We start from the raw sequence: 23095 nt of genomic DNA, 5'->3' as shown, positions 1-23095 counted from the left end.
TTAATTGGATTTTATGCGCAGGGAATAACTTCCGAAAATTTTACTTAAATCTATCCAGGGTATTGAGTTGATTCCAAACAACGAAAAAGGCTATCATTTTATACATAAATATATGTATGTGCATACCTATATACATAGATTACTTGTTTTATTATTATTTTATTCATTATTCAAATAATAAATAAAGATAATAATTATTCGAATAACGAATAAAATAATTTATCCATCATTCAAATAATTATTCTTTGAATAAAAAAAGTTATTTATTGTTTACAAATAACGAGGAAAATAATTTATTCATTTGATATTCGTCATTCGAATTAATTTTGCCCAACTTTGTAGGCAATGGGAAAGGAAAGTTAATAGGAGCGTTCCTTATCTCCCAGAAATAGTCAGAAAAAGTCCGAAGTAGTCAGATTTAGTCAGAAGAATTTTTTCTGGCAAAATCCTGAAAAGTGTCAAACTCAACTGAATTTAAATTAAGGAAATTAAAGAATACGCAAAAGTGAGAATAATCTAAAAATTAGAAAAAGTGAATTGAAATTGGAAGGAGGCAAAAAATAATTGATATAGTAAGTGTTTATTGTGCTTGTGCTTGTGTGAATGTGTTTTGTACATACATTTCCATTCTTATTTGATGTTGGCTTTGTTGTTGCCATTCTTTGGACTACAAATTTGGTTTTTTGCGTTCCTTTACTTTTCCTGTTATTCTCTTTTAGTGAGCGCATTTTGCTTACGCTCTGGCATTTTGACACTTTTCAGATTTTAGTCTAAAAAGATAAGGAATGAACCTAATAATGACAGACAAATTTATTAAATGCTCCTCTTAATGATTTTGAAAACTTTATGGAATAGGAAAACCAAAATCATTGAGTACTTTTAGCAGTATTATTTTAGAACTCTTCAAGACAAATTTCTTTCGCCAAAAAATTTAAAGCTACTCCGGCAATACCACCTTGTATAAGTTCGCCTTGAGGAAAGCCCTCGGCCAGAGGGAGATTCTGTAACCAGTTTGCGACAATTTTCGAATCCCTATCGCACTTTTTGACGCAAAAACATTCATATCATGCGTCCAAAAGTGCGATAGCGATTCGAAAATTGTCGCAAGCTTCTTACATAATCTCCCCCTTGTAGCTCGTTTCTGTAACAATTCTCTACCAAGGCGAATGGAGATAAGAATTCGCCGCCCTCTTCTCTACTGCTAATGAGTAGTAGAGAATTACGTATATTCTCCACCAGTAGAGAAATAATCGGTAGAAAAGAGTTAGAGAAACGAGCTACAGAACTACATAATAACCCTTAACCGAAAAACCAGTTCGGTTCTTCTCAGATGCTTAGATATCACTTAGCACAGCAACATAAAGGTTTATCTTGGACAGATATACAAATGCGCGCATAATTTTGACTGGCAACTGAGATTTATATTTAATTTCAAGATACAAATCTCCTTCACTGTGATTTACCTAGGAGATTTATTTGTAATAAGTAGTTGCTTGTTTTCGGTTATTAAGTAAGAGAGGTAATATTGGCCGCGTGTAAATGGAGCTGTAATTTTGTTATTTACAGCATTGAAGAAAATTTAAATAGAAAAGTAAAACGTATACATTATATCGATGGCTGGGTGGAAGATCGATCTATCTCAGCTCATTTTCAATGTGTTTTCGTTTGAGATAGGGCATTTTTGAATCGAATTCTCAGATAGGGCGTTCTTCAACCAAATTCTGAGATAGGGTGTTCTTCAATCAAATTCTGAAGGCGTTCCTACAAAGTTTTCTGTGATAGGGCGTTTTCGAATTGGCTGCCGAGATAGGTCAATCTTACACTCAGCCATCGATATCTTGATAAAAAGTTAATTTATTCGTATTCTTCAATTTCGTACCAGGTACCCGGGCAAAAGGTTATCTGGGTACTTGAATAACGATTTTTTTTTGTCCGGGTACCCAGGTAGGAGGTTTTTATTATCTGGGTAGATGGTTATCTTTATCCGAGTATCCATGTCGGTCTACGTTCCAAATGTGTTATGCTTGGTCTCCTTAGTTTTTATTGCAATTATATTTTTTTTTGCCGAAGTTTAACAAATAATTTTTATAATTTTTCAAAACGTGTTTTCCTATTTTGAGTGTTGCCTATATATTTATTGCCAGTCGTAGTCAATTTCTGCGTTCTCCTCTTTATTTCCTTTTCAATTTCTATTCACTGACCGCCTTCACTATTCGCCTTCCTCTTCCTCGTCGACGGGCATATCAATATCTGCATCAGCAGGCTGATCATCTGGACTCAGATACTCGTTGCCCTCCTCTCCCTCGGCCTCCTCTCCTTCGGCCTCCTCTTCCGCTTTTTCTTTCCCCTCTGGTTCCGGCATTTCTGTTTCACAGCCACTCTTTGCCATAGAACGCTCCTCAATTGTCTCCTTGTAGTACAGTTCCATGTCGGGTCGTGCCCAGATGCTTTTCACCCAATCCAGCCCGAACTCATATTTCGGACATACGCAATAGGTCATCGCGCGATGGCATTTAGGACACTTCATACCAGCGCGGCCCGGATGCATTAACTTTCTACGTTTTTCCTGGCAGCAATACGGGCAGCGGTGCGCTACCTTGGGCGTCTCGCATGGTGGCTTCTTGCCATAGATTAGGTGGCCACGTTTCTTGGCACAGAAGCAGCAATTGCAATTCTCGCCCTCCGGTTGAGTTCTACGCTTCACCATTCGATCGTAGAAGTTCTTGTAAGCCACTTTAATTTTCGCCTCAAAGCCGCGCTGTTCCACGCACGACAGCCCATCGTAGCGTGCATAACTCTCGGCCGTCTTGCGCGCCGCATGCACATAAACGCATTCCTCTGAGAAAGTCGCCCGGCCATCGTCGATTGGTTTGTAGTAGAAAGCTTTGAAGCCGCGCTTTATAATCGTGTAGGCGAGATGAGCCTCCACACGATTCATCAAGCACCGCTTGCCTAGCTCGTGGAAGAGATCCTCTTTGCGCAGCCGCTTCTTGGGTGTGGTATCGATGCAGCAGCAAACCTGGTCGTAGTGCAGGAAGGCGCAAGTAGCCACATCGACCGTCGACTTGGCTTTGCATTCGTGTATGCCGCAGATGATCATGATTTGTGCCAATGTGTTGGCCATGTCCAAGACATTCTCGAGGAAAATGGATGAAGCGTTCACTTCGCCAAGGCACTTGCATTGTTCTTGTTGATCGACAATGCCGAGGTGGGCGTGGCGCTGGCATTCTCTGTGCATGCAGGTGATGCGACAGCGGAAATCGGGCATGGCGTGATGAGCCTGCATGTTCTTGTTGTCTTGCTGTTAATTTTTTGAGTGCGGTGGCTGAGGTTTATTGCTGCTGCTGCTGGGCTTATAGCTGTTGCTGCTCTTTAATTTGATTACTTTAATTTTCCTTCTTCAATTTGCAATTTTCTTGGGTTTTATTAAAATTTTTAGACACTTTGTTGTACTTGCAATTTTTTACATTACGCGCTTACAGAGTTTGTATATTTTATTGAGTTTTCTCTACGCGCAATATTTTTTTAAATAAGAAAAATCTGAAGATATTTCCATTATTAAAAAGATGAAGAAAATAAAATGTGTTTTGATTCTTCAGATATGAAAAAATTTTTAAACGTTAAAAATTGAGACGTCCCAATTTTTTCAACGGGAAAAATTTTAAAGACAAATATGAAAGTCCCAGTATTTTCGAGTTGCCATATATGGATGAAATTCATGGAGCAATACGAGCATCAGCGACTTAAATAAACCCTTCGTTTTAATTTTGAAACGAATAAGGAATATAATGTAGTGTAGAAAATGATTTTCCAACAACTTTAAACAAAGAAAAAAAGCTGTTTCTTTTCCTCTTTTTCGTACCCTTGCCCTTTCGCTATTATGAGCATTGCCGATGGTGTTATTTTCAACTGTGCAATCTCTGCAAAGATTTAATTTAATGATTTGCCAAGTATAATTAATTAAAATAACAGTAACCTTTTGGTGCTTAGACTTTTGCTCAGTGTTTGGTCGAGCTTCTCCTCCAACTTTTATTAATTTCATAATGGAAATTTTTGCACACGCAGCAGTGCATAGCGTGCATTTAGACGCTTGGTGTTAGTAGTCGCCTAATCAGTGAATGTGTGAGTGTTAAGCTTTAAAGGCTGTGTGTGACTTCCACAGAACATAAAGGCCAGCTGGTTCTCTCTAGGTCTCTGAGCGAGATTTCCTGCTGACTCCTAAATGAGGAAGACATCTGTGAACCGTTTATGCTCCTAGGATAACTGAATGGCCACAGATTCCCTTAATCCATGAACTGGGTATATGCGGACATGAATCAAAGTGATGCTTATGAAAAATTTTCATCCCATATAAATACGCCCATAATAAATACGTGGAAACCAAAAGTGAAAAGCAAACCGGTACGGGGAAAACTAAGCTCATGATAAGGCTGATTACGAAATTAAAATTCATTTAGAATTTCAACAAGATTGTACTATAGATACGGACTTTTCCTATTTCTCGATTCCAGCGCCAATCACCAGCAGCATTTTCTTGAACATAGCGGGAATATTTTTTGCAAAAATGTCTCTAACTGCATAGCAAATATATGTATATGGGGCGTTCCATACTAAAACGGACGGGATTCACACTTCATGTGTTTGATTTGTTTCAAATTTTTAGGGTTGATACATAAACATAGTAAATAATAAACAAATATGAAATTTGAGCTTGATTAATACATTTTTAAAAACTTTACGGCACAAAAACAAAAACAAATCGATTTAATCGCTTTCCAAATATCTCTAAAACGGAGCGGGGAAAAAATATGAAATTTGAGTTTATTCAAATCGATTTGTTTTTTGTCCTAAAATGAGCAAAACCGGACCATACATACAGGCATTCTAAATATCTCGGTCCAGGGCAATCAGGGCAGACAAAGCTTGTTCCGGGGGGTTTTTGAGTCCGGCCATGAATTATTAAAATTCAACATGACGGATACAATACGGCAGATAAATTTTTTATAATTCATAGGTAGGGATAAATTGATACCATCAAGGTATTACTCAAAGCAGTACTTGTACTTTTATCAAACAAGGTATCGATACCTACTCAGTATCGGAAAGGTATCGAGTACTCGTACATAGAACTACGATTTTGTTTATTTGTCAAAGTTATTGTATTTTGTTTTCACAAAAAATATGCATTTTTACAAGATTATTTATCTTTTAATATTTTTTCATAGAAAAATTTAAAATAAAAATAATTTTTTTCAATTTATTGATATGGGCCAAATTCTTATAGAATTGTGTGTTGGGTTGGAGCTACTTCGGCCGTTGAAATAAAAAGCGAAAATATGTTTTACTTTTCCCTCCTACGCTAATGATGTTGTGCTGAAGAGAAATTTATTGTGAAATGTGATTTAATTTATATATTAACTGTGAGTTTATGTACGTGATTGTTATTGTGCAATGTAATTATGACCTGCAATTTCTATTGGAACACTTATATATGTATGTTAATGCTATTCGTATTTATTGTTTATTTATTATTCAAATATAGACTCCCTGAATAAGGTGCGGAAAAAAGCACTGAAAAGCGTAGGAGGAAAAAGGAAAACGTATTCTCGCTTTTTATTTCACCGGCCGAAGTAGCTTCAACCCAACAAACAATTATTTTTGTATATGTAGTATTTGATTTCAAAAACAATATAATACATTTTTATAAAATTAATAGATAAAGTTTTTTCATATAAAAAAAAGTTTAAGTAAATAACTCCTTTTTTGTTATATTTCCGCAAAACACCAACTTTTCCAAGTGTTTTCCAGAAAGGCGGCTTCAAGATTTTGTTACAGTTGTACTTATTTTTGAGAAAGCCTCTCGCAAGGGACAGATGACCCAACAACCGTAGTGTATAGACGGGCCTGCTAATATAGCTGCGGAAGTGTAGTGCGCATATCTTCCCATTCCTCTAATGGATTGCTTTTCAAAGAAGATGCTGAAGTATAATAAGATTTGCGCTTCAGATACAAGTACTTTTATTTTCGATACCTACTTGGATCGCAGTAAAAAGTATCGAGTACATAAATACTTAGTAAATTGAGAAAAGTATCGAGTATGTACTTGGATTTAGTGGTATCGACACATCCCTATTCATTAGATTCACTTGGAATACGTAACCCTGATTAAAGGCACAGAGATTTGTTTTAAATAAATTTTTATTCAAACGCCCCAATTAATAGGCCTTTACTTAGAGTACCAAAATTTCAAGTGAATCTAATGAAAAAAATTTTGATCAAATTCATAATTTTGAATAAATCTTCCGCCATATTGGATTTCAAAAACGCCACTCGTCATTTAAATGGAAAACTTTTTAACGAATTTTCAAGAATATAAACGATTTTTTGTTGCTGAACCAAGGCGTTTTTCAGTTGATGAAGAATGAGGCATATCTAGATAAGTAGGATTTTGAGTTTTTTTCATCAGTATTTTTTGCAAATATTTATTTCGCCGATTTTAGACGCTGTATAAGACTAGCCATATTGGCTTATTCAAAGAAGTCCACAGTCGTTCAACGAGCTCTCTTTCAAATTTCTAGTTTACTCCAATTTTCAGACTCATCAGTCGTGATACAGTTGACTTGGAACAACCCTGATTATAAATATTTCTATGTATCTTGATGACCTTTCAAGTACTTTGGCTGATATTTTTTCTAACGGAACCACTGTTCACTGTACACCATTAATAGCTGTACAATATTCAAAAATTGATTTTAATGAATATTCATGACTGTTAGAAACTTTTGATGTGATGACAATGAAGTTAATGTTGTAATAATTGATAAATCAACATCAAAGTCTTAAAAAAAATTAATTAATTGCTACAGAAAAAAGGCACTTAAGTGTTGAGGTGGAACAAATGTGGAAAGTAAAGACTGGCAAAAGCAATGACCTTTCATTAAGTAGCATGGCAGATAATGGAAAAATGTATGTATGTATTTAATAAGCAGAATACAATGGGATTACAGGCATTTTGTTAACGGAAAAGGGCAGCTCTGATGGGTGTAAAAGCAAATATATTTTAATAATAGCCTAATGGCAAATGACGCGGAAATGTTTGCTAAGTTTTACTACGGCACTTTGTATACTTTTAATGATTTCCTACTTTGCTGCAAAGGTTGACGCTGATATGTAGACTCATTAGAAAACAAAAGCAAAGTGATCTCTAAGTTCCATGTCAAGTGGTATGTAGGTTTATAGTGGAAAGTATAAACGTCCAAAAGTAGGCTAAAGTGCGTGCAGTAATAAATACGCATTTTTACATACATAAATGTGTATGGGTATGTATATTTATAAATATATACATACATTTGTATGTACATATGTATATCTACTGAAGAGTCTACATACATGCCGCACCCTTATCGGTGACACGACACCGACACCGACATCGACACCGCCTCTCCAGCGCACACATTTCCACCAAATTAAGCGCTAAAAATGCGAGCACAAAAACAACAAAACGACCCTTGCACCTGCACATGACCAACGTTTAACTCCCATAGTACTCGTATGCATGACTGACTCACCGGTACATCGACTCGCTTGCACCCCGCTTCATATGCTAATATGAGCGCTGACTAATAGTAGTTGCGTGTTCCAGTACTCGTAGGTAAACACACACACACAAATGCGCCTGGCGCTAGAAAATATTCCAACATTCAAGTCCTCAAACTTTTCCCGCGGCTATGACAGACCAATTGCAGGTCCTTAGGTCCGCACACCGCCCCAATGGGCTAGGCTACAGACGTCAGCAACTAACTATTTACCTACTTGAGTTACAAATACTCGCATTTTAGCGTGGGTACTAGCTATTACTTGTACATTAGCGTGCATTACTCACGATACAAACAAAAAATATCGGTAATGTTTCTCCATCGGAATTGTAAAACTTATTCTATTTTAAAACGTTCGCGAAAAATTTTCGGAAAATGTTTGAGATTTAGGCTAGCTGTATCCTCTGAGAAAAATATTTTTAAAAACTTTTGATTAATTTTTTGCAATATTTTGTGGCAATTTAAAAACTTAAAATAAATAACATAATTCAGGTGAAAACCCCCTACTTTTTTGGGTGGGGCAACCTAAAGTACATGTTATAAAAAGAACAAAAATTAAGTAAAATTTTAGCATATATAAAAAGCATAGTAAAGATTTGAATGTAATTGAATGTAATTTTTGATTTGAAAATCGTGGCAAGTCCCGAAAAAATTCCAGAAAATTATTTTCTTTTTTCCCATCTAACTCAATGGCTATATGGTAAAAGATTTGGAAACTTCGGGTGCATAACTCTGCATATAAAAAAAGTTTGGTACTGTTTTCCATCTTCGAGTGAGGTCATTTTTTTTTAATATTTTTGAAAACTAAAAACAGTCTCAACAAACAGTTTTTTTTTTCGACTGTCAAATTTTTTGTTGAAAAACTGTAGTAAAACAGTTGACTTTTATTTTTTCAGTCAAATAATAACAGTTAAATCAAGCAATTTTTTTATTTTTTTTTTGTAAAAAATAAAAGGCTTGGTCAAATAACGATCAAATCCATAATAATAACGATCAAATCCATAATAATAATAAACCCGCTACTTTTTTTTGGCGAGGCACTCTATTGTACCATATGTATAACATATGTACATATGTATGCGCGCATTGCTAAGCGTCATTTTAGTGACGCTATTCAACCACTCACTGCTGCTCTTCAATTTACACATGTATATATACTTATGTACCCGTAGTTGAGTATATGTAGCCAGAAGTCAGCCATTAGCGGTGCACCGCGTTACTTATACGCCATGTAGTGCTTTGTGTGTAGCTGAAGAAGTAGGTAGTCGGGGGATGGCAAACGATTGTGGGCAGCAGACGGTGGCAAGCAATTTCCCGACAAACAAACAAAGTTGGTACTTCAAACAGTTTTTTGTTTACATTACTTGCACAATATGTGCGCGTTTTATTCGTTGTTGTTGTTCCAAGATGTGTTTGCGCGTATTTGCTTTGCTAATTGCTTGAATGGCTTTTTTATTTGAGTTTCCTTCTTGAACTTTTGTTTAGCAACTAACTTTTCCAATTTATTTTATTTTTTTGTTTTAGTTGCCTTTAATGCATTTGTGGCTGTTTTAACTTTTAACGTTGCGGTCTTTTCCTATTTCTTGTTTCAATTGTATTTTAAACATATACTATATGAACGCGAGTGTGTGTATTATTGGTGTGCAAACATATGTATGTGTCGCTAAATTCTAGAGCACACAAGATTTATATAACTAATTTGCGGTGCAACTTTTGAAATCGAATTTCTCATTTCAATTGATTTATTTTAAAATACCTATACGCCATTCCAGATCAACTAAGCCAAATAAATTTTTTTAACGCAGATTGCAATAAAACCAAAATTAAATTTTAGATTTAAAACCATGCTAAGTTAAAGTATTGCTGAATATAATGCGATAAACGATATTTTTGTGAAATGGTTTGTATAAAAAAAAGATTTTTGCTGCATCGACCCTTAGGAGACGTCCAATGAATGTCCCTTTATGAAATCAGATTTTCAACTTTTACCTTGTTTATACCGACACATAAAGCGCTTTAACCCAGTTCGCTGTGTTTCAAAATGGATGCATAAACCAAATTTAAATACGCTCGGAAATTCGGAAGTGTATTGACTCGAATTTGTTTTCAAGTCGGTTTTTTATTTCTCACATCGGTTAGAAAACAGGTATAAACGCATCATTCATTTGACGCGAAGTGAAAATAGGCTGGTTTTCTTTATACATCACCTTTTAAATTAGAATTATTATTATAATGAATTCGAATTATTGTTCGCTTCTATTCCGGCCAACCCCGCAAATAAGTAATTAAAGAAATGTCGCATAAAAAGAACAGATTTTGTTTGCTTTTGAATACGGCTTCATCTAGTGCGCTATAAAGACCGATCTATTAATACTTGAAAGAAATATGTGTTGAGTCACATCAGTTTTTTTGTTAATGCGATTCATACGTAGGTATAATCAAGGTATTTAATTGTTTAGCTCTTTTCATTGCGATGGCCGATGAAACGACAATTTCACTACAATGAGGGCTTTCATCAAAATCGACCAAATAAGTTTTTGGCCTGTAGATTTCCAATGAGGTGTTTTCAATATTGCCTCGAGTCAAAAATTAAATGTAAATTATTTTATAAGTTAAATGAATTATTAAACAATGGATTCTATTTTGTCTCATAACCAATATACATACATACATATGTGCATACATACATACATCTGCTTTTGCTTAAGGTTATATTTTTTGTCTTTTTTCTATCTAGATCCCTACCTCTAACCCTGTTCGTTCTAATTACATTTATGTTATTATGTTTTCCTTTATCTTCGTTTTTATCACAAATCGATGAAAAATTCGTTAAAGATTTCGATAGCAAAATCGATAATAATATTGGTAGCAAAATCTATTAGAAACTCGATAAAAATACCGATAAAATATTCATAACAAAATCGATAAAAATATTGATAAAAATATCCATAACAGAATCGATAAAAATATCGATTAGAAAATCGATAAATATCGATAACAAAATCGATAATTACCGACCATAAAATCGATAGACATCGATAACAAAATCGATAAATATCGATAATAAAATAGATAAACATCGATAACCAAATCGATAAAAATATCGATAATAAAATATATAAAGATCGACAACAAAATCGATAAAAATAGCGATAACAAAATCGATAAAAACTATCGCTAACAAAATAGTTAAAAGTATCGATTACAAAACCGATAACAAATAGAAAAAATACCGATAACAAAATCGATAAAAATATCGATAACAAAATCGGTAAATAGCGATAACAAAATCGATATAAATATTGATAACAAAATCGATAAAAATTATCGCTAACAAAATAGTGAAAAGTACCGATTACAAAATCGATAACAAATCGAAAAAAATACCGATAACAAAATCGATAAAAATATCGATAAGTTCCGAAAATATCGATAGCAAAATTCATAACAATATCGATAAAAATTTCGATAACAAAATCGATAAAAACATCGATAACAAAACCGATAAAAATATTGATTATTTTATCGATAAGTCTCGAGAATCCCGAAAATTTCTAAAATCCCAAAATAGTTCCCAGATTGAGTCTCTGTGTCTCTATATATGTATATCCTTTCCTCTTTAATTACCTTTATTTTAATCTTTCTTCCCCTATTTCGGCTCTGGAAACTGTTGGTCGGAAAGGATAAGTTTCTGAGCCGCACGGATACTGGATTTCGTGTCGGGTAGTCGGTCTGAAAGGACGAGTTCCAGAGCCGAAATTGTTATATTGCGGGTATCCAAACATACCGAATATTGGCAATCCTTTCTTTTTAGTCTTCTTGCATATATCCGTCTAAGAAAACCTCTCGCTAATCGATTTGGGTAGTTCATTAACTCTGCTTAGTAACTGGTGCTTAGCTTTTTTATGCCCTCGTGCACTGTATTTATCTTAACCTCTTTGCGGATAATCGTATTTTTAATCTACCGCTCCGCATATGACTCCTTCAATTTTTGACTACCGTCTTTGTAGTCTGTTCAAAATGAAATTGCACGCCGGGCCCCAAGCCCGATTCCGTATGCCCAACATGGTTTAGTCATCATATTAAATAACAAGATCTTGTTATCTAGGCTTAATTTGTGTCCTATATCCCATTGAAGACTTGCTTGTTTTAGTTTCGCTCCAGAAATTTTGTTTACTATATACTTTTTCCAGGTAAGTCTTCTATCTAATGTCATCCCAAAGTACTTGACACTATCATATTGTGCTAAGTAAAGTTGAGTTGAGTTAAGGTAAAGTGAATTGAAATGAAGTGAGTTCAGATGAGGTGAGTTTAGATAAGTTAAAGTGAGTTAGGGTGAGTTGGGCTGAGGTGAAACAAGTTGCGGCGAGGTGAAATAATATTTGCTGGGTTGAGTTGAGTTGAAGTGAGGTGAGAAGAATTGAGTTGAGATGAAATGAGGTGAGTTGGGGTGAGGTGAGTGGAAGTGAAGTAAGCTGCGAGGAGTTGATATTAGGTTAGTAGAGGTGAGATAAGGGGAGTCAAACTGAACTGTGGTGAATTGAGTTGCAAACTCATTTGAACAACATAACAAATCAAAACATAAAAACCAAACCAATCAAAACCAAACCAAGTATAACATAACATAACAACGTAACATAACAAATCATAATATAAAAACATAACATACCATAGATAAAATAACGTATATATATAATTCAAATATAAGATTGCACATATGAAAAGTGGGTTTTCAACTGTTTAAAAAGTTGATTACAATTTAATGAATAGTTTTAATTACTTCAAAATGAAAGATATTCTGGAGAGTTCAAAAGTAGTTGGTTGAAGAAAATTACCAAATTTTGCAATACAATTTGAATTAGTTTGATGAAAAATAATTTTCAAAATTTTTAAAAATTTCACCCATCTATTTATTATTATTTAGGAATTTTAACGCCATGCGAGTTTAGTAGTATGATCGTATAACAAATTTCACAGTTTATGAGAAGTAAACTTTTGCCATCCAAAATTTTTTCTCAAAAACATTTGAGTTTATATAGGTCCACTCACTTAACCTTTGTGAATATAACTAATCCAAAATATTATTGAATATCTAACTGTTAAATATTTTAAAGAATACCGGACACTGCGCTAAGACCTTCAGAAAACTATGACAAAAACAAAAACAAATTTTAAAAATTACATACCAACTTAGCATTCAGAGAAGTTCCAAGCATGTCCATCAGTCACCTTGAGAGTTTAGAAATAATTTGGTGTGTATGTAAATGGCTTAGTTTGCCTTTTTTCTAAACTGATTATCAGACAGGAAGGATGCATCGTCATAAGCTATAACTGAATACGGAAATTACAAATATTATATACATACTTATATTTTTGCATTTGCACAAATGTCGTTGTTGTGTATTTATGCCATACTTTGAGTACAATCAAGTCCGAATTCTCAATTAATACATTTTTTATCCAAAGAGCAAATTGGCAATAAATAAATAAAAACTATGTTTTATTAACTAGTATTAGCCATACAGAAATAAATATTAAGTGCAAGTTTCCCAATTGTACAAATTAGTGCACTTCCGTTTCGCTTAAACGCAAACACTTGGCTGCAACAAATTTCATGCAATTCCACGAATAGCAAGCATCCGACACCGAAAATGTGTGGCCACAACACTGAATAGGAAACTGTGCGGTGGGCGGTCGGCAGCCAAATCGCTTTTCACAAATTTTGAATTAGCAGCACGCGCGCCTAATTTGTGACATTATTTGCATAAAATACGCAATGTGAAAATTTGTGGCGAAAAGCAGTAAACGCAAGCGGTAACGTGCACTTTCCAGCCAATTGCTGGTGGGGCTGGCGTTGAAGCAGAGCAAGAGAGAGAGAGACTGCGGAAATGTGGGTGTGCGAACAAAAACCAAATTGTCTTCGACGTGTCAGTGAATTTAGTGGAGCGCGAGAGCAATGAAAGATGTGCAACAACAATGAAAAGTACATAAAAGTACAACGAAAGAAGAAGACACACGCAACAAAGAAATTCAGACGTGAATGGCTGAGAAATTGCTAAGTGAAATTGCCAACTCTGAACGGCTTTGTGAAATATTGCATTGGCATTATGTTTATTATGTAATTATTCGCGGAGTTTTATATTTTTTGGCGCATTTCCAGCATTATCGTTCATCCTTAGCGTAATCAGAGCTTATTTAGCGCACTGATTTTGGAGGTGGCTTAGGTAGGTGCATTAGCTCAGACAAATGAAAATGTTTGAGTTTTGTATTTTTTTTTTTTTGCTGTAGGCGGATGTTGTATGCCAAAATACATAAATGCAAAATAAATGGCCATATACATGTGTATCTACATATAAAAACAGTAATTTACGATTAATTGAAACAGATGATTTTGTAAATTGTGGTTACGTATGTATATGCACGAGCGCACCACAAAACAAATATTTTAATCTCATAAATGTAATCAAATATGTACATATGCAATAAAGTTTGCGAAAGGAAATTTATTCACATAAATAATGGAATAAAGGTGAATAAATTTAATGCTGTTTTTTGAGCTGCTAATTCGCAGGTTTTTAAATTTCTCGTAAATTTGTTTCTATATAGTCGAACCAGATAGACTGGGTTAGAACCTGAGGCAAAAAAAAACGAATACATCAAAAGTAAGATTTTAATGTCAAATTGGGTATGAACTGCTTAGTATTTTAGATGACATCTATACATATAATAAAATTGTAACAGACCGATATTTGTACATTATAGATATTAAAGAAAACTTAATATGAGGGGTCTTAGATCAACAAAAGCTAATTCAAACATTTTTTGAATTTTTGCCTGTATGTTGTTTGTCAGTATGTTGGTACGCGCACACAAATGAGGCCATAAGAGTTTTGTTACACCAAAATACCTTTAAGGCGCAGCGAAGCTCGCCGAGTATTTTCTTGCTATAACACAAAAATTTGTGAGCAGCGTTTCCATCTGTATAAAAAATTATAAAACCTTAAACTAAATCTAAAAAGTGAAAGTGAATTAATTCGGGAGCATTTGCGATTTTCCTAACCCATTTGGGGATTTAGAGGGTTTTGCGTATGTATTTGGTATTTTTAGGATTTTTCAGTATTTTTGCGGATTTTCAGAATTTCGGGTACTAAATATTGCAATATTCTTGATTTTTCGTTTTTAAGGACCTTTTCGAAACTTGTCTGAATTTTATAAGAATAAATAATTATGATTACATTGTTATGTTTCTTGGATTTCTTCAGAAATTATTGGGATAATCTAGCGGCAGATTTTCGAAAATTTTTCGATTTGATACATAAAATTTAACAGAATAAATTGATTTACGTAATATATAATATTATGGAAAGGAAAGGAAAGACAATTTCTTAACAAAATAATCTGCAGTCAAAATAATCTCTTCAAAACAACTATCCATATATAAACATTTATTTAACTTTAGATTAAAGTTAAATTTACTTTTAAACGGGTGGAAACCTTTTCGAAAATATTTTTGATATAAAGCTTCCTTAGACCTATATTGGTGTCAATATTTATTTATTTGTTTATTAGTTATTTTGTATATTTTTCTTCATTTATTTATTTATTTGTTTATTCTTTATTTATTTATTTATTTATTTATTTATTTAATTTTTGTAGTTTTATTTATTTATTTATCTAACTTGTTGATCAAAATTTATTTAATTATCTAGCTTGTTGTTCAAAATTTTGGCTTTAACCGGTAACAACCCTCTTTAAATATATTTCTCAGATAAAGCTGTTTTAAATTCTTGTAGAACAATTTTTTTTATTTATTCAGAAAACTATATTTGATTTTCAAACAGGTAGGAACCTCCTCAAATAAGTTTTTAAATAAATATATCCCAAACTGCAATTCTTTTAAGTCTTTACTGTAAATTGTCGGTGAATCTGTAATTAAAAATTTTTAACTGGTGGCAACACTCATCAGAAATGCGATCGCAAGCTTTCTTAAACGTTTTTTGCTTGTTCAAGTAATTAATTGATAAAATTTAATTTTACTTTTTAAACAGGTGGCAACCTTCCGTAAACTTTTCTATAAATTCTCTGGTGTCATACATCTCACTTTACTTTCCGATCAAATTGAATTGGATTTTTAAGAAGCTTGCAACCACTTTAAAAATATTTTCCAAATAAAGCTGTAATAAATTTCTTTCACTAGACAACAGTATTGTTGAATTTTTTTACCTTATTAAGAAAACTGACATTAATTTTAAAACATGCGGCAGCTTTCTTCAATCGAGTTTTTTAATAAATAAATCTTAAATTTGTTTTTTTTTTATAACTTCATTGTAAAATTTAATTTTTAAACATGTGGAAACCCGCGTCAATCAAGTTTTTTTAATAAATACGTTTTAACTTTTTTTATGATAACTTTATTGTAAAATTTCTTCGAACTTGTTAATTACAAATTTAAAACAGGTGGCAATACTCTTCGAAATGGTATCGAAATAAAGCTTCCTTAAACGATTTGCACTTGCTGTACTTCAAGTAATTAATTCATTAATATAATTTGACTTTTTAACCATGTGGCAACCCCAGCAACTAAAGGTATGAGTTCGTAACAAAGCTTTTTTAAATACCGTTCGATTAATAACCATATCGTGCAACATCTTAATAATAATGACTTTTACTTTTTTAGCAAGTTGCAGCACTCTTCAAAAAATGTTCCATATGTATTCGTAAATTTACATACATAGGCCATAAGTTATCTGTGTGCCAAATTTTATCCAAATCCATCCAGCCGTTTTAGCGTCAAAGGGCAATATACAAACTCACTAACTGACTCACAAGCTTTCACAAGGATATTACTCCAATTTTAATTTTTTTTTTTATAATAACCGAAATGCTGGCGAATATTGTGCATCTATTTTTTTTTTTTTTTTTGTTTAATAATTTAATATTTTTTCGCTTTTGTAGTCTCAACTAAGAAGCAATTTACATACTTTGTCTACTCAATTTTACCTTGGCAGAGCAGAAGTGTACACACATAATTTAAACAGCAAACTTTCGGGCCGCCTGCCTCAAGCAAAAATTTTGTGAATTCAACCGCTGTTTTTAATATTTAAAGAAAATAATTCTGAAACCACTTTTTCATTTGCTTTGACTGGCGATGCAGAATTCATGAAATAAATTTGCTTTTAATTATAAACATATAACTATGTACATATATATTAGATTCTAAAATATGCATAGCAAGTTTTCATGAAGCACACGAGCACAAAAGTATGCAATGCAGTGTGGGCGTAAACCTGAATTTTCCGAAATGTGAAAAAGTATAAAAACTCCTAAAGAAAATATGCTGTAAAATATGAAAAGCTACAGGGGTAAACCAACCGAAATTCCAAAGGGAGTGCTAAGCTGTCTGGATGAAAGGCCACGCCATGCATGTTTGACTGTATGTATGTATGTTCAGACATATTTTTCAACAGACCTACGCACAATACCCAACTGACCGTTATGGTTAATGCGCTGAAATGATAAAACGTATGTACCCTGCAGCAAAATTTAGGGACAGTCTGGCAAAGCGCTAGTTCCGCCCTACAAATTTCAGAACTGTCTCTGAACTACTGAAAAAGGGATGCAGAGTTGGACGGTTGAAACTCATATGTTGCTAGTTGCGCTGTGATCAATGTTACTCATCCTGGTCATGTGAAAGCTGACAAAAGATGCACAAATGTAATATACTAATTTTTTTCGATTTTCTTAGACCCTAAAACTAATAACAAACTGTTTTCGTTTATTTAATATGTAATTTTCTACATAGTTTATGGGGCAACTGCTAAAATATTTCCAAAAAAGTTGTTATTGGTAGCATTAATGTAATTTTTATACATATCTACGTACGTATACAATTGAATGCAAAATATAAAATTTAGCTAAGCTACACTTGACAGCAAAGGTCTGCGTACACCATTTCTTTTTTAAATATTCACAATATATTGAGAGTTAAAATTTGTTATTATTTAAATGATCATGCTTAAAATAAAATCATATAAACCGTGTTTTAAAACTTTATACAAAACAAAGTTAAATTTAACGATTTTTCATCAAAATGTTTGACCCTTTGATCAGATTTAAAAAAATAAACAAGAGTGGTAAACAATCTCACTTTGAAATGGGAGTGCTATTGATATGAACGATATTGTACGTACGTAAATGTATCACTAAGCACCCGAAATGTATAGTTATGCAGTGATTTTTTTTTTAATGTCTCATACTCCATAAACCATTTAAATTCAAATTCCTAACTGTGCTGCAAACTTGATAGAACTCTAAAAACTGTCTTCAAAATTTCAAATTTTTAATCAGAGATATTTTTTATAAATATTTCGAGTATTCTGTTTTGTAGCCCATCAAATTTTTGTGTAGTAAAGTGTAATCTAGCATCTTAAACGAAAATACTTAAATATGAGAATGCCTTCATGAGCGTGCGTAAAAAGAGTTATAAAAACTCAGCGCGATTAATTATACTAAAATTTAATGGGCTATAGAACTGCATACTTATAAACTCTGATTTAAAATATTGAAGTTTTTATAACAGTTTCTAGAATTCTACTAAATTTCCAACACAGTTGGAAACGTGAATTTATTTGTTTATGGTATAATACTTATGAGCCATCCTTAAATAAAAAATTTACGAAAAATATTTAGTATGAAAACTATTGTGAATATTAAAATTCTATATTTATTATTAGATGCCGGAAAGTCTATGTATTACATTTCAATAAATTTAATGCATTTTAACGCTGAGTTATCACAAATAAGCATTCAATATATCACCGTTTTTATCATTTTTTGACACGACTTAGTTCAGATTTTTAATTATTGGTATCCCATTATACGTAACAAATATAAATTATTTTTAAGAATAACGGTTTTAGAAAATAAAGGAATAATTGACACTTTATGTTCCTAATTTTAAAGCACAGTTTGCCTCAAAAAGTAAATTAGTGCAAAACAAATAGCTCTTTAAACATAAAATGAAGTATTGTGTGCGTGCTTATTTAAAGAAAAGGCTCTATACTATACTTATTAGAACCAGCTCAAAACTAACAAGATTTTTTCTAGCCGGAAGGTGACCCTTTTTGAACTATCTAAGAACTGTTGTTATATGAACTGTCTCAGAACCATCTAAGTCAGAGTCAGCTCAGAACAAGTGCAAAAGTTCTGCAGAGGGCGAAAATTGTCACTTTGTAGGACATCGCCATGTTAAAAAAGACAGTTGAAAGCATTGAGTTGGGATAGATGAAGAACCAGTACCGTCCCTTTTCAGGCTAGCTCAGCGCAAGTTCTGAACCAGTTTGATTTGCTGCTGGGTAGATATTGTGGAATGTGTATGAACAAGGCGTGGTTGTGGCAATCAATAAATGAACAAGCGTCGGCTAATGTATGTACATACTTTTCAGTTCAGACGACATAAAAATGCTATAAAATTATGCTAATTTGAAATTGAAAGTTTAGAACAACAATTGAAGGACGTGAACGGTAAGGCAGTAAAAAGGTAGCAAATAAATTTGAAGGCAAAACAAAATAAAAATGAAATTATGAATCGTAATTTATTTTGCAAAAAATATTTATTAAATCACGATACGGCGAATTATGGTAAATGCAGAGAGAAATGAAACTTTCAGAGGTCCGAGAAAGTATGCAACAGTGAGTTGTATTAGTTAGGTTAGACTACAGCGGCAGCCACCGCGCAGAGCGCGGAGCACACATAGGCTGGAAAAGTCCGTTGGTATACCACTGGCCGAAGGCATTTGTTTCTTTCCCTCCCTTAGTAATTGAACCACCGAGTGCGTTTTATATAGCACACAAAGTCGAGAACCTTCGCGGAGTTCAGGTCGGCTAAACAATCTAAAAAGTGTTTGTGACCAGGGCGGGACAATGGCAGAGATAATGTTCGATGCTGGTGGAATGTTCCTGTATCCATGGACACATACAACAATCAAGGAGCATTTTTATGCCAGCAGGTTGAGGGTCTTCCTGCATACTATGGCTAATTTAAACGTTGTTCCGTTAGATTAAAGAGATTTTATAGCAGCCTGGCTGTCATAATAAATAGCGGGAGGCCGTCCTGGACCGGCGGAGGTTATGAGCCTCCGAACGACCTCCATTATGGTGCTAAGCTCTGCTTGAAAAACTCTGCAATGGTCCGATAAACGAAAACTGAGGTTTCGCGCGAGGTCGCCGGAGTACATCACGCTAACCACTTTTTCATTAATCGAAAGTCGAAAAACCTGAATTCGAGAAAAAACGTTTTAAACATTTATGGCCTTATTCATAAAAAATAAAGTAGGTTTAAAAAAGGTTTATAAACTGAAAAATGTATGAAAACGTCATTTTATAAAGCTCTTTAAACCTACTTTATTTTTATGAATAAGGCCATTAGATTGTAATGTTAGCTTTATAAGAAACCAAATAATTTTCGTCTATAACGTTTTAAGTAGCCCAGCTGGCGAGATGGGGATTTCACTTATGGGGAATAGAATAGGGGTTGAAGAATCCGATAGCATATATTACTCCATTCTTTCTTAAGTTGACTTAGGCTGTTATTGCTTGTGGCCACAGATATATAGCCATCGACCCTGGTTTTAAGTCTGTGACCCCTTCCCATTATTTCCGCTCTGGGATTCGGCCGCCGGCCCGAAATTGCCGTAGAGATCCACAGGTGGAGGATTTCCAGAGATTTGGTAGGTGCTCCCGTGACGAGCATGGCAGCCGGCCTCTACACTCGTTCCACCTTAGCTCTTTCACAATGTTTTGTTTAGCGCAGGCCACCATACGGTGACCCTTTAGGAAATAATGTGTCTTATCACAGCTGTGTACATCCAGTGTAGATACTATATGTATGTGGTTGTATTCCTCATTTTTTGCCCATAGCCGTCTTATAGTCATACAGGGTGGTATTGGCCTTCCCGGAGCGGTCTTCAATGTCGCTTTCAGTCAAGTTTCTTATCTCGAATAACTCCAAGGTATTTGACCTCGGTTAAGAGAGTAAGGGCCACCCGATTTACGGTGGTAGGTTTGAAGACATAGATGAGTTTTATACTGTCTTTTGAAAAGTACCATTTCGATCTTGGTAGAACTGATGCTAAGTCCGGATTCCTTGCAATTACTCAATCAGGGTCTGCAGATGTTTGTCTCTTGCTACGTCATCAAAGTACGCTGCGACTTGACAACCGGTGCTCTTTAGGCTTCCAAGTAGAGAGTTAACGGTAGGATTCCAGAGTAGAGGGAAGTGCTTTTGGTCGCATACTTTTGTCGATAAGCCTTTTTAAAGTTTTAAGAAGAACGAAGTGAGACTTATAGGCCTGAAATCCTTCGGTTTTACATGAGCGGTCTTGTCTCATTTTGGTAAGAAGATAAGCTTCGCCTTTGTCCAAACTGTAAGGAAAGCTAAAAATATAGTCTACTTTCGCCACTACACTTCACGTCATTCTTTAAACCCATTAAATATTTCGGCAAATTGTGTAAAACTAGTAACTATGTTAAAACTTTGATTGCCTTCGCAAACTAAATGCATGCACGGATACGCTCTTGGCTGATTTTTCACAAAGTCTACGTTCAGGCGCTAAGACATTTGACTTTGCAACTTAGTAATCATCTTTATAGCAGATACCAACCGCACAAAGTCTTAGCTTGCATAATGCCGGCGCCGCCACTCTTAAGTCTCTCCAACCTTTTATAGTACTCGTATTATGCCTACTACGAGTACTTATTTTATTTCATCCAAGTGCTTAAGGCAAGCATTACAATCGATCGCTTGCACTCACCTGCTCTTCACTAACTTGACTAAATGCCTTGTAGCGCATGATTTATGCACATTTTTTCCTTAATACTCCTTTTATTTTTCATTCGACGATTCATTCTAGCTGCTAAAGGTATGCTTTCTTAAAGGCAAAATTTATGGCGCAGGCATTTAATGGCAGCTGACAAAGAGTTTTTTTTTCTTTCTTTCCTACTTTGAAACTGCCAACCAAGCACCGTTGTGCACAAGTATTTTCTTGCCAACTCAGCATTCTACTACATTTTGACGAGTGTGTGTAATATGTAGATATGAGTTAGGACTTGACATGGTCATAGAGGTGTAAAAGTTATTTGCCTTTTCCTCGCAAATCAGTGTAATCAATGAGGCGAAATGGTGTGCATAAATTTTAAAATATTAATTCCACATGACTAGGCGTTGCTAAAGTGCTTGTCGCAGCAAGAATTATTAAAATGCCTAGTATACTTTTAGGAATTTTCGTTGGCATGTGTTCTGCCTAAAAAAGGATTAGCGGCGAAAGTCCTTTTTGCATTTTCGCTGAGTTTAGTTATTCCAAATTAGCCAAAAGTTAAGAACATAATTTGAGTTACTAACTCTCATATTTTTGGGCGCCTAAAAATATATATCGAGTGCCATGACAAGAACGTGGGTTTTAATTTTAAAACAGAGAGAGATTTTAAAACAAATTATTTTACACAAAACGTTGCTTAACTATATTTCAATATAAAGGTAACTAATAGACTGCAATTAAATATCGAAAATAATATTCGAGATGTGGTCGCCACGACTTTGGTGAAAGATCCTTATTCTTTTCGAGAAATTTTGAATAAAATTTTTGCACAATTTTGGCCCAATTTCGGATAAAGCGCATTCAATATCGTTCTTCAAGTGTGGAATTGTTGTAGTAGGTATATTAGCATACACCTTCTCCGTCAAAACGTCGAAGTATTCATTATTTTGACGCTGATTGTATTTTGCTTATAGTTATTATGGCTCATAATTTTAGATTTATTTTTTTGCATACAAATCCGAGCTATACCCTGCAGAAAAAAATTATCAATTGATTAAAAAAACCAACTTCTGGTTGGCTTTTTTGCGAGATTTCTTTAAATAACTAACTTTTAATTAGCTATGACCAAATTAACTTTAAGTTAATTGTAAAGTCGTGCAGGAGTCATGCAGACGTTATCGGTAATTTGTTTTCTTTACAAATTTCTATTTAAATATCCACACTCAAAAACTACTTTCAATACACTACTTTCTGCACTTCGCAGATTCTTCCTCGTATTTCGGACAAATAAAACAAAGGTCTACATTTTATATTATCATTTTGATGTTATGTTTGATCGCATTCAAATATGAGACCACCTACAAAAGAACATGTAAACAAGTAAGCAAATATGTAAGTTAAATAAATAAAACTATAAAAAATTAAAAAAACAAAATCATTTTTATTGATAGTTTATGTAGTTAGCTACAAGTTAGTTAACATGTAATGCAGAGGAAATCAGTTCTCATTATTTTGCGGCTATCGCGCTTCAAAAGTAGTTAGTTCCGGCCAAAAGAAGTAGTTGATAAATAGTTGCCACTAGTCGATTGCTAGTTAGTTAATAGTTAGCTACAAACTAGTCCCATTTCGTGCAGGGTAGTGATAACAAATCTTACTGAAATGACTACTGTCATAAACTCTTCGCGT

General features: G+C 34.0%; 2 protein-coding genes across 3 annotated transcripts in view; one reads left to right on the top strand and one right to left on the bottom strand.

The window, feature by feature from the left end:
• The window catches only part of LOC118744113 (IDLSRF-like peptide), a 182512-nt gene that overhangs the window by 39476 nt on the left and 119941 nt on the right, over positions 1-23095 (top strand). The window lies entirely within an intron of this gene.
• On the bottom strand, positions 2210-3286 carry LOC118744104. The gene has a single exon (XM_036476837.1). It carries the CDS (start codon positions 3284-3286, stop codon positions 2210-2212), a length of 1077 nt encoding a protein of 358 aa, XP_036332730.1.

This window comes from Rhagoletis pomonella, unplaced genomic scaffold, assembly GCF_013731165.1.
Source record: "Rhagoletis pomonella isolate Grant_MI unplaced genomic scaffold, Rhpom_1.0 Rhpom_scaffold_00001, whole genome shotgun sequence".
Lineage (NCBI taxonomy): Eukaryota > Metazoa > Arthropoda > Insecta > Diptera > Tephritidae > Rhagoletis > Rhagoletis pomonella.
This window is presented reverse-complemented; position numbering and strand designations above follow the sequence as displayed.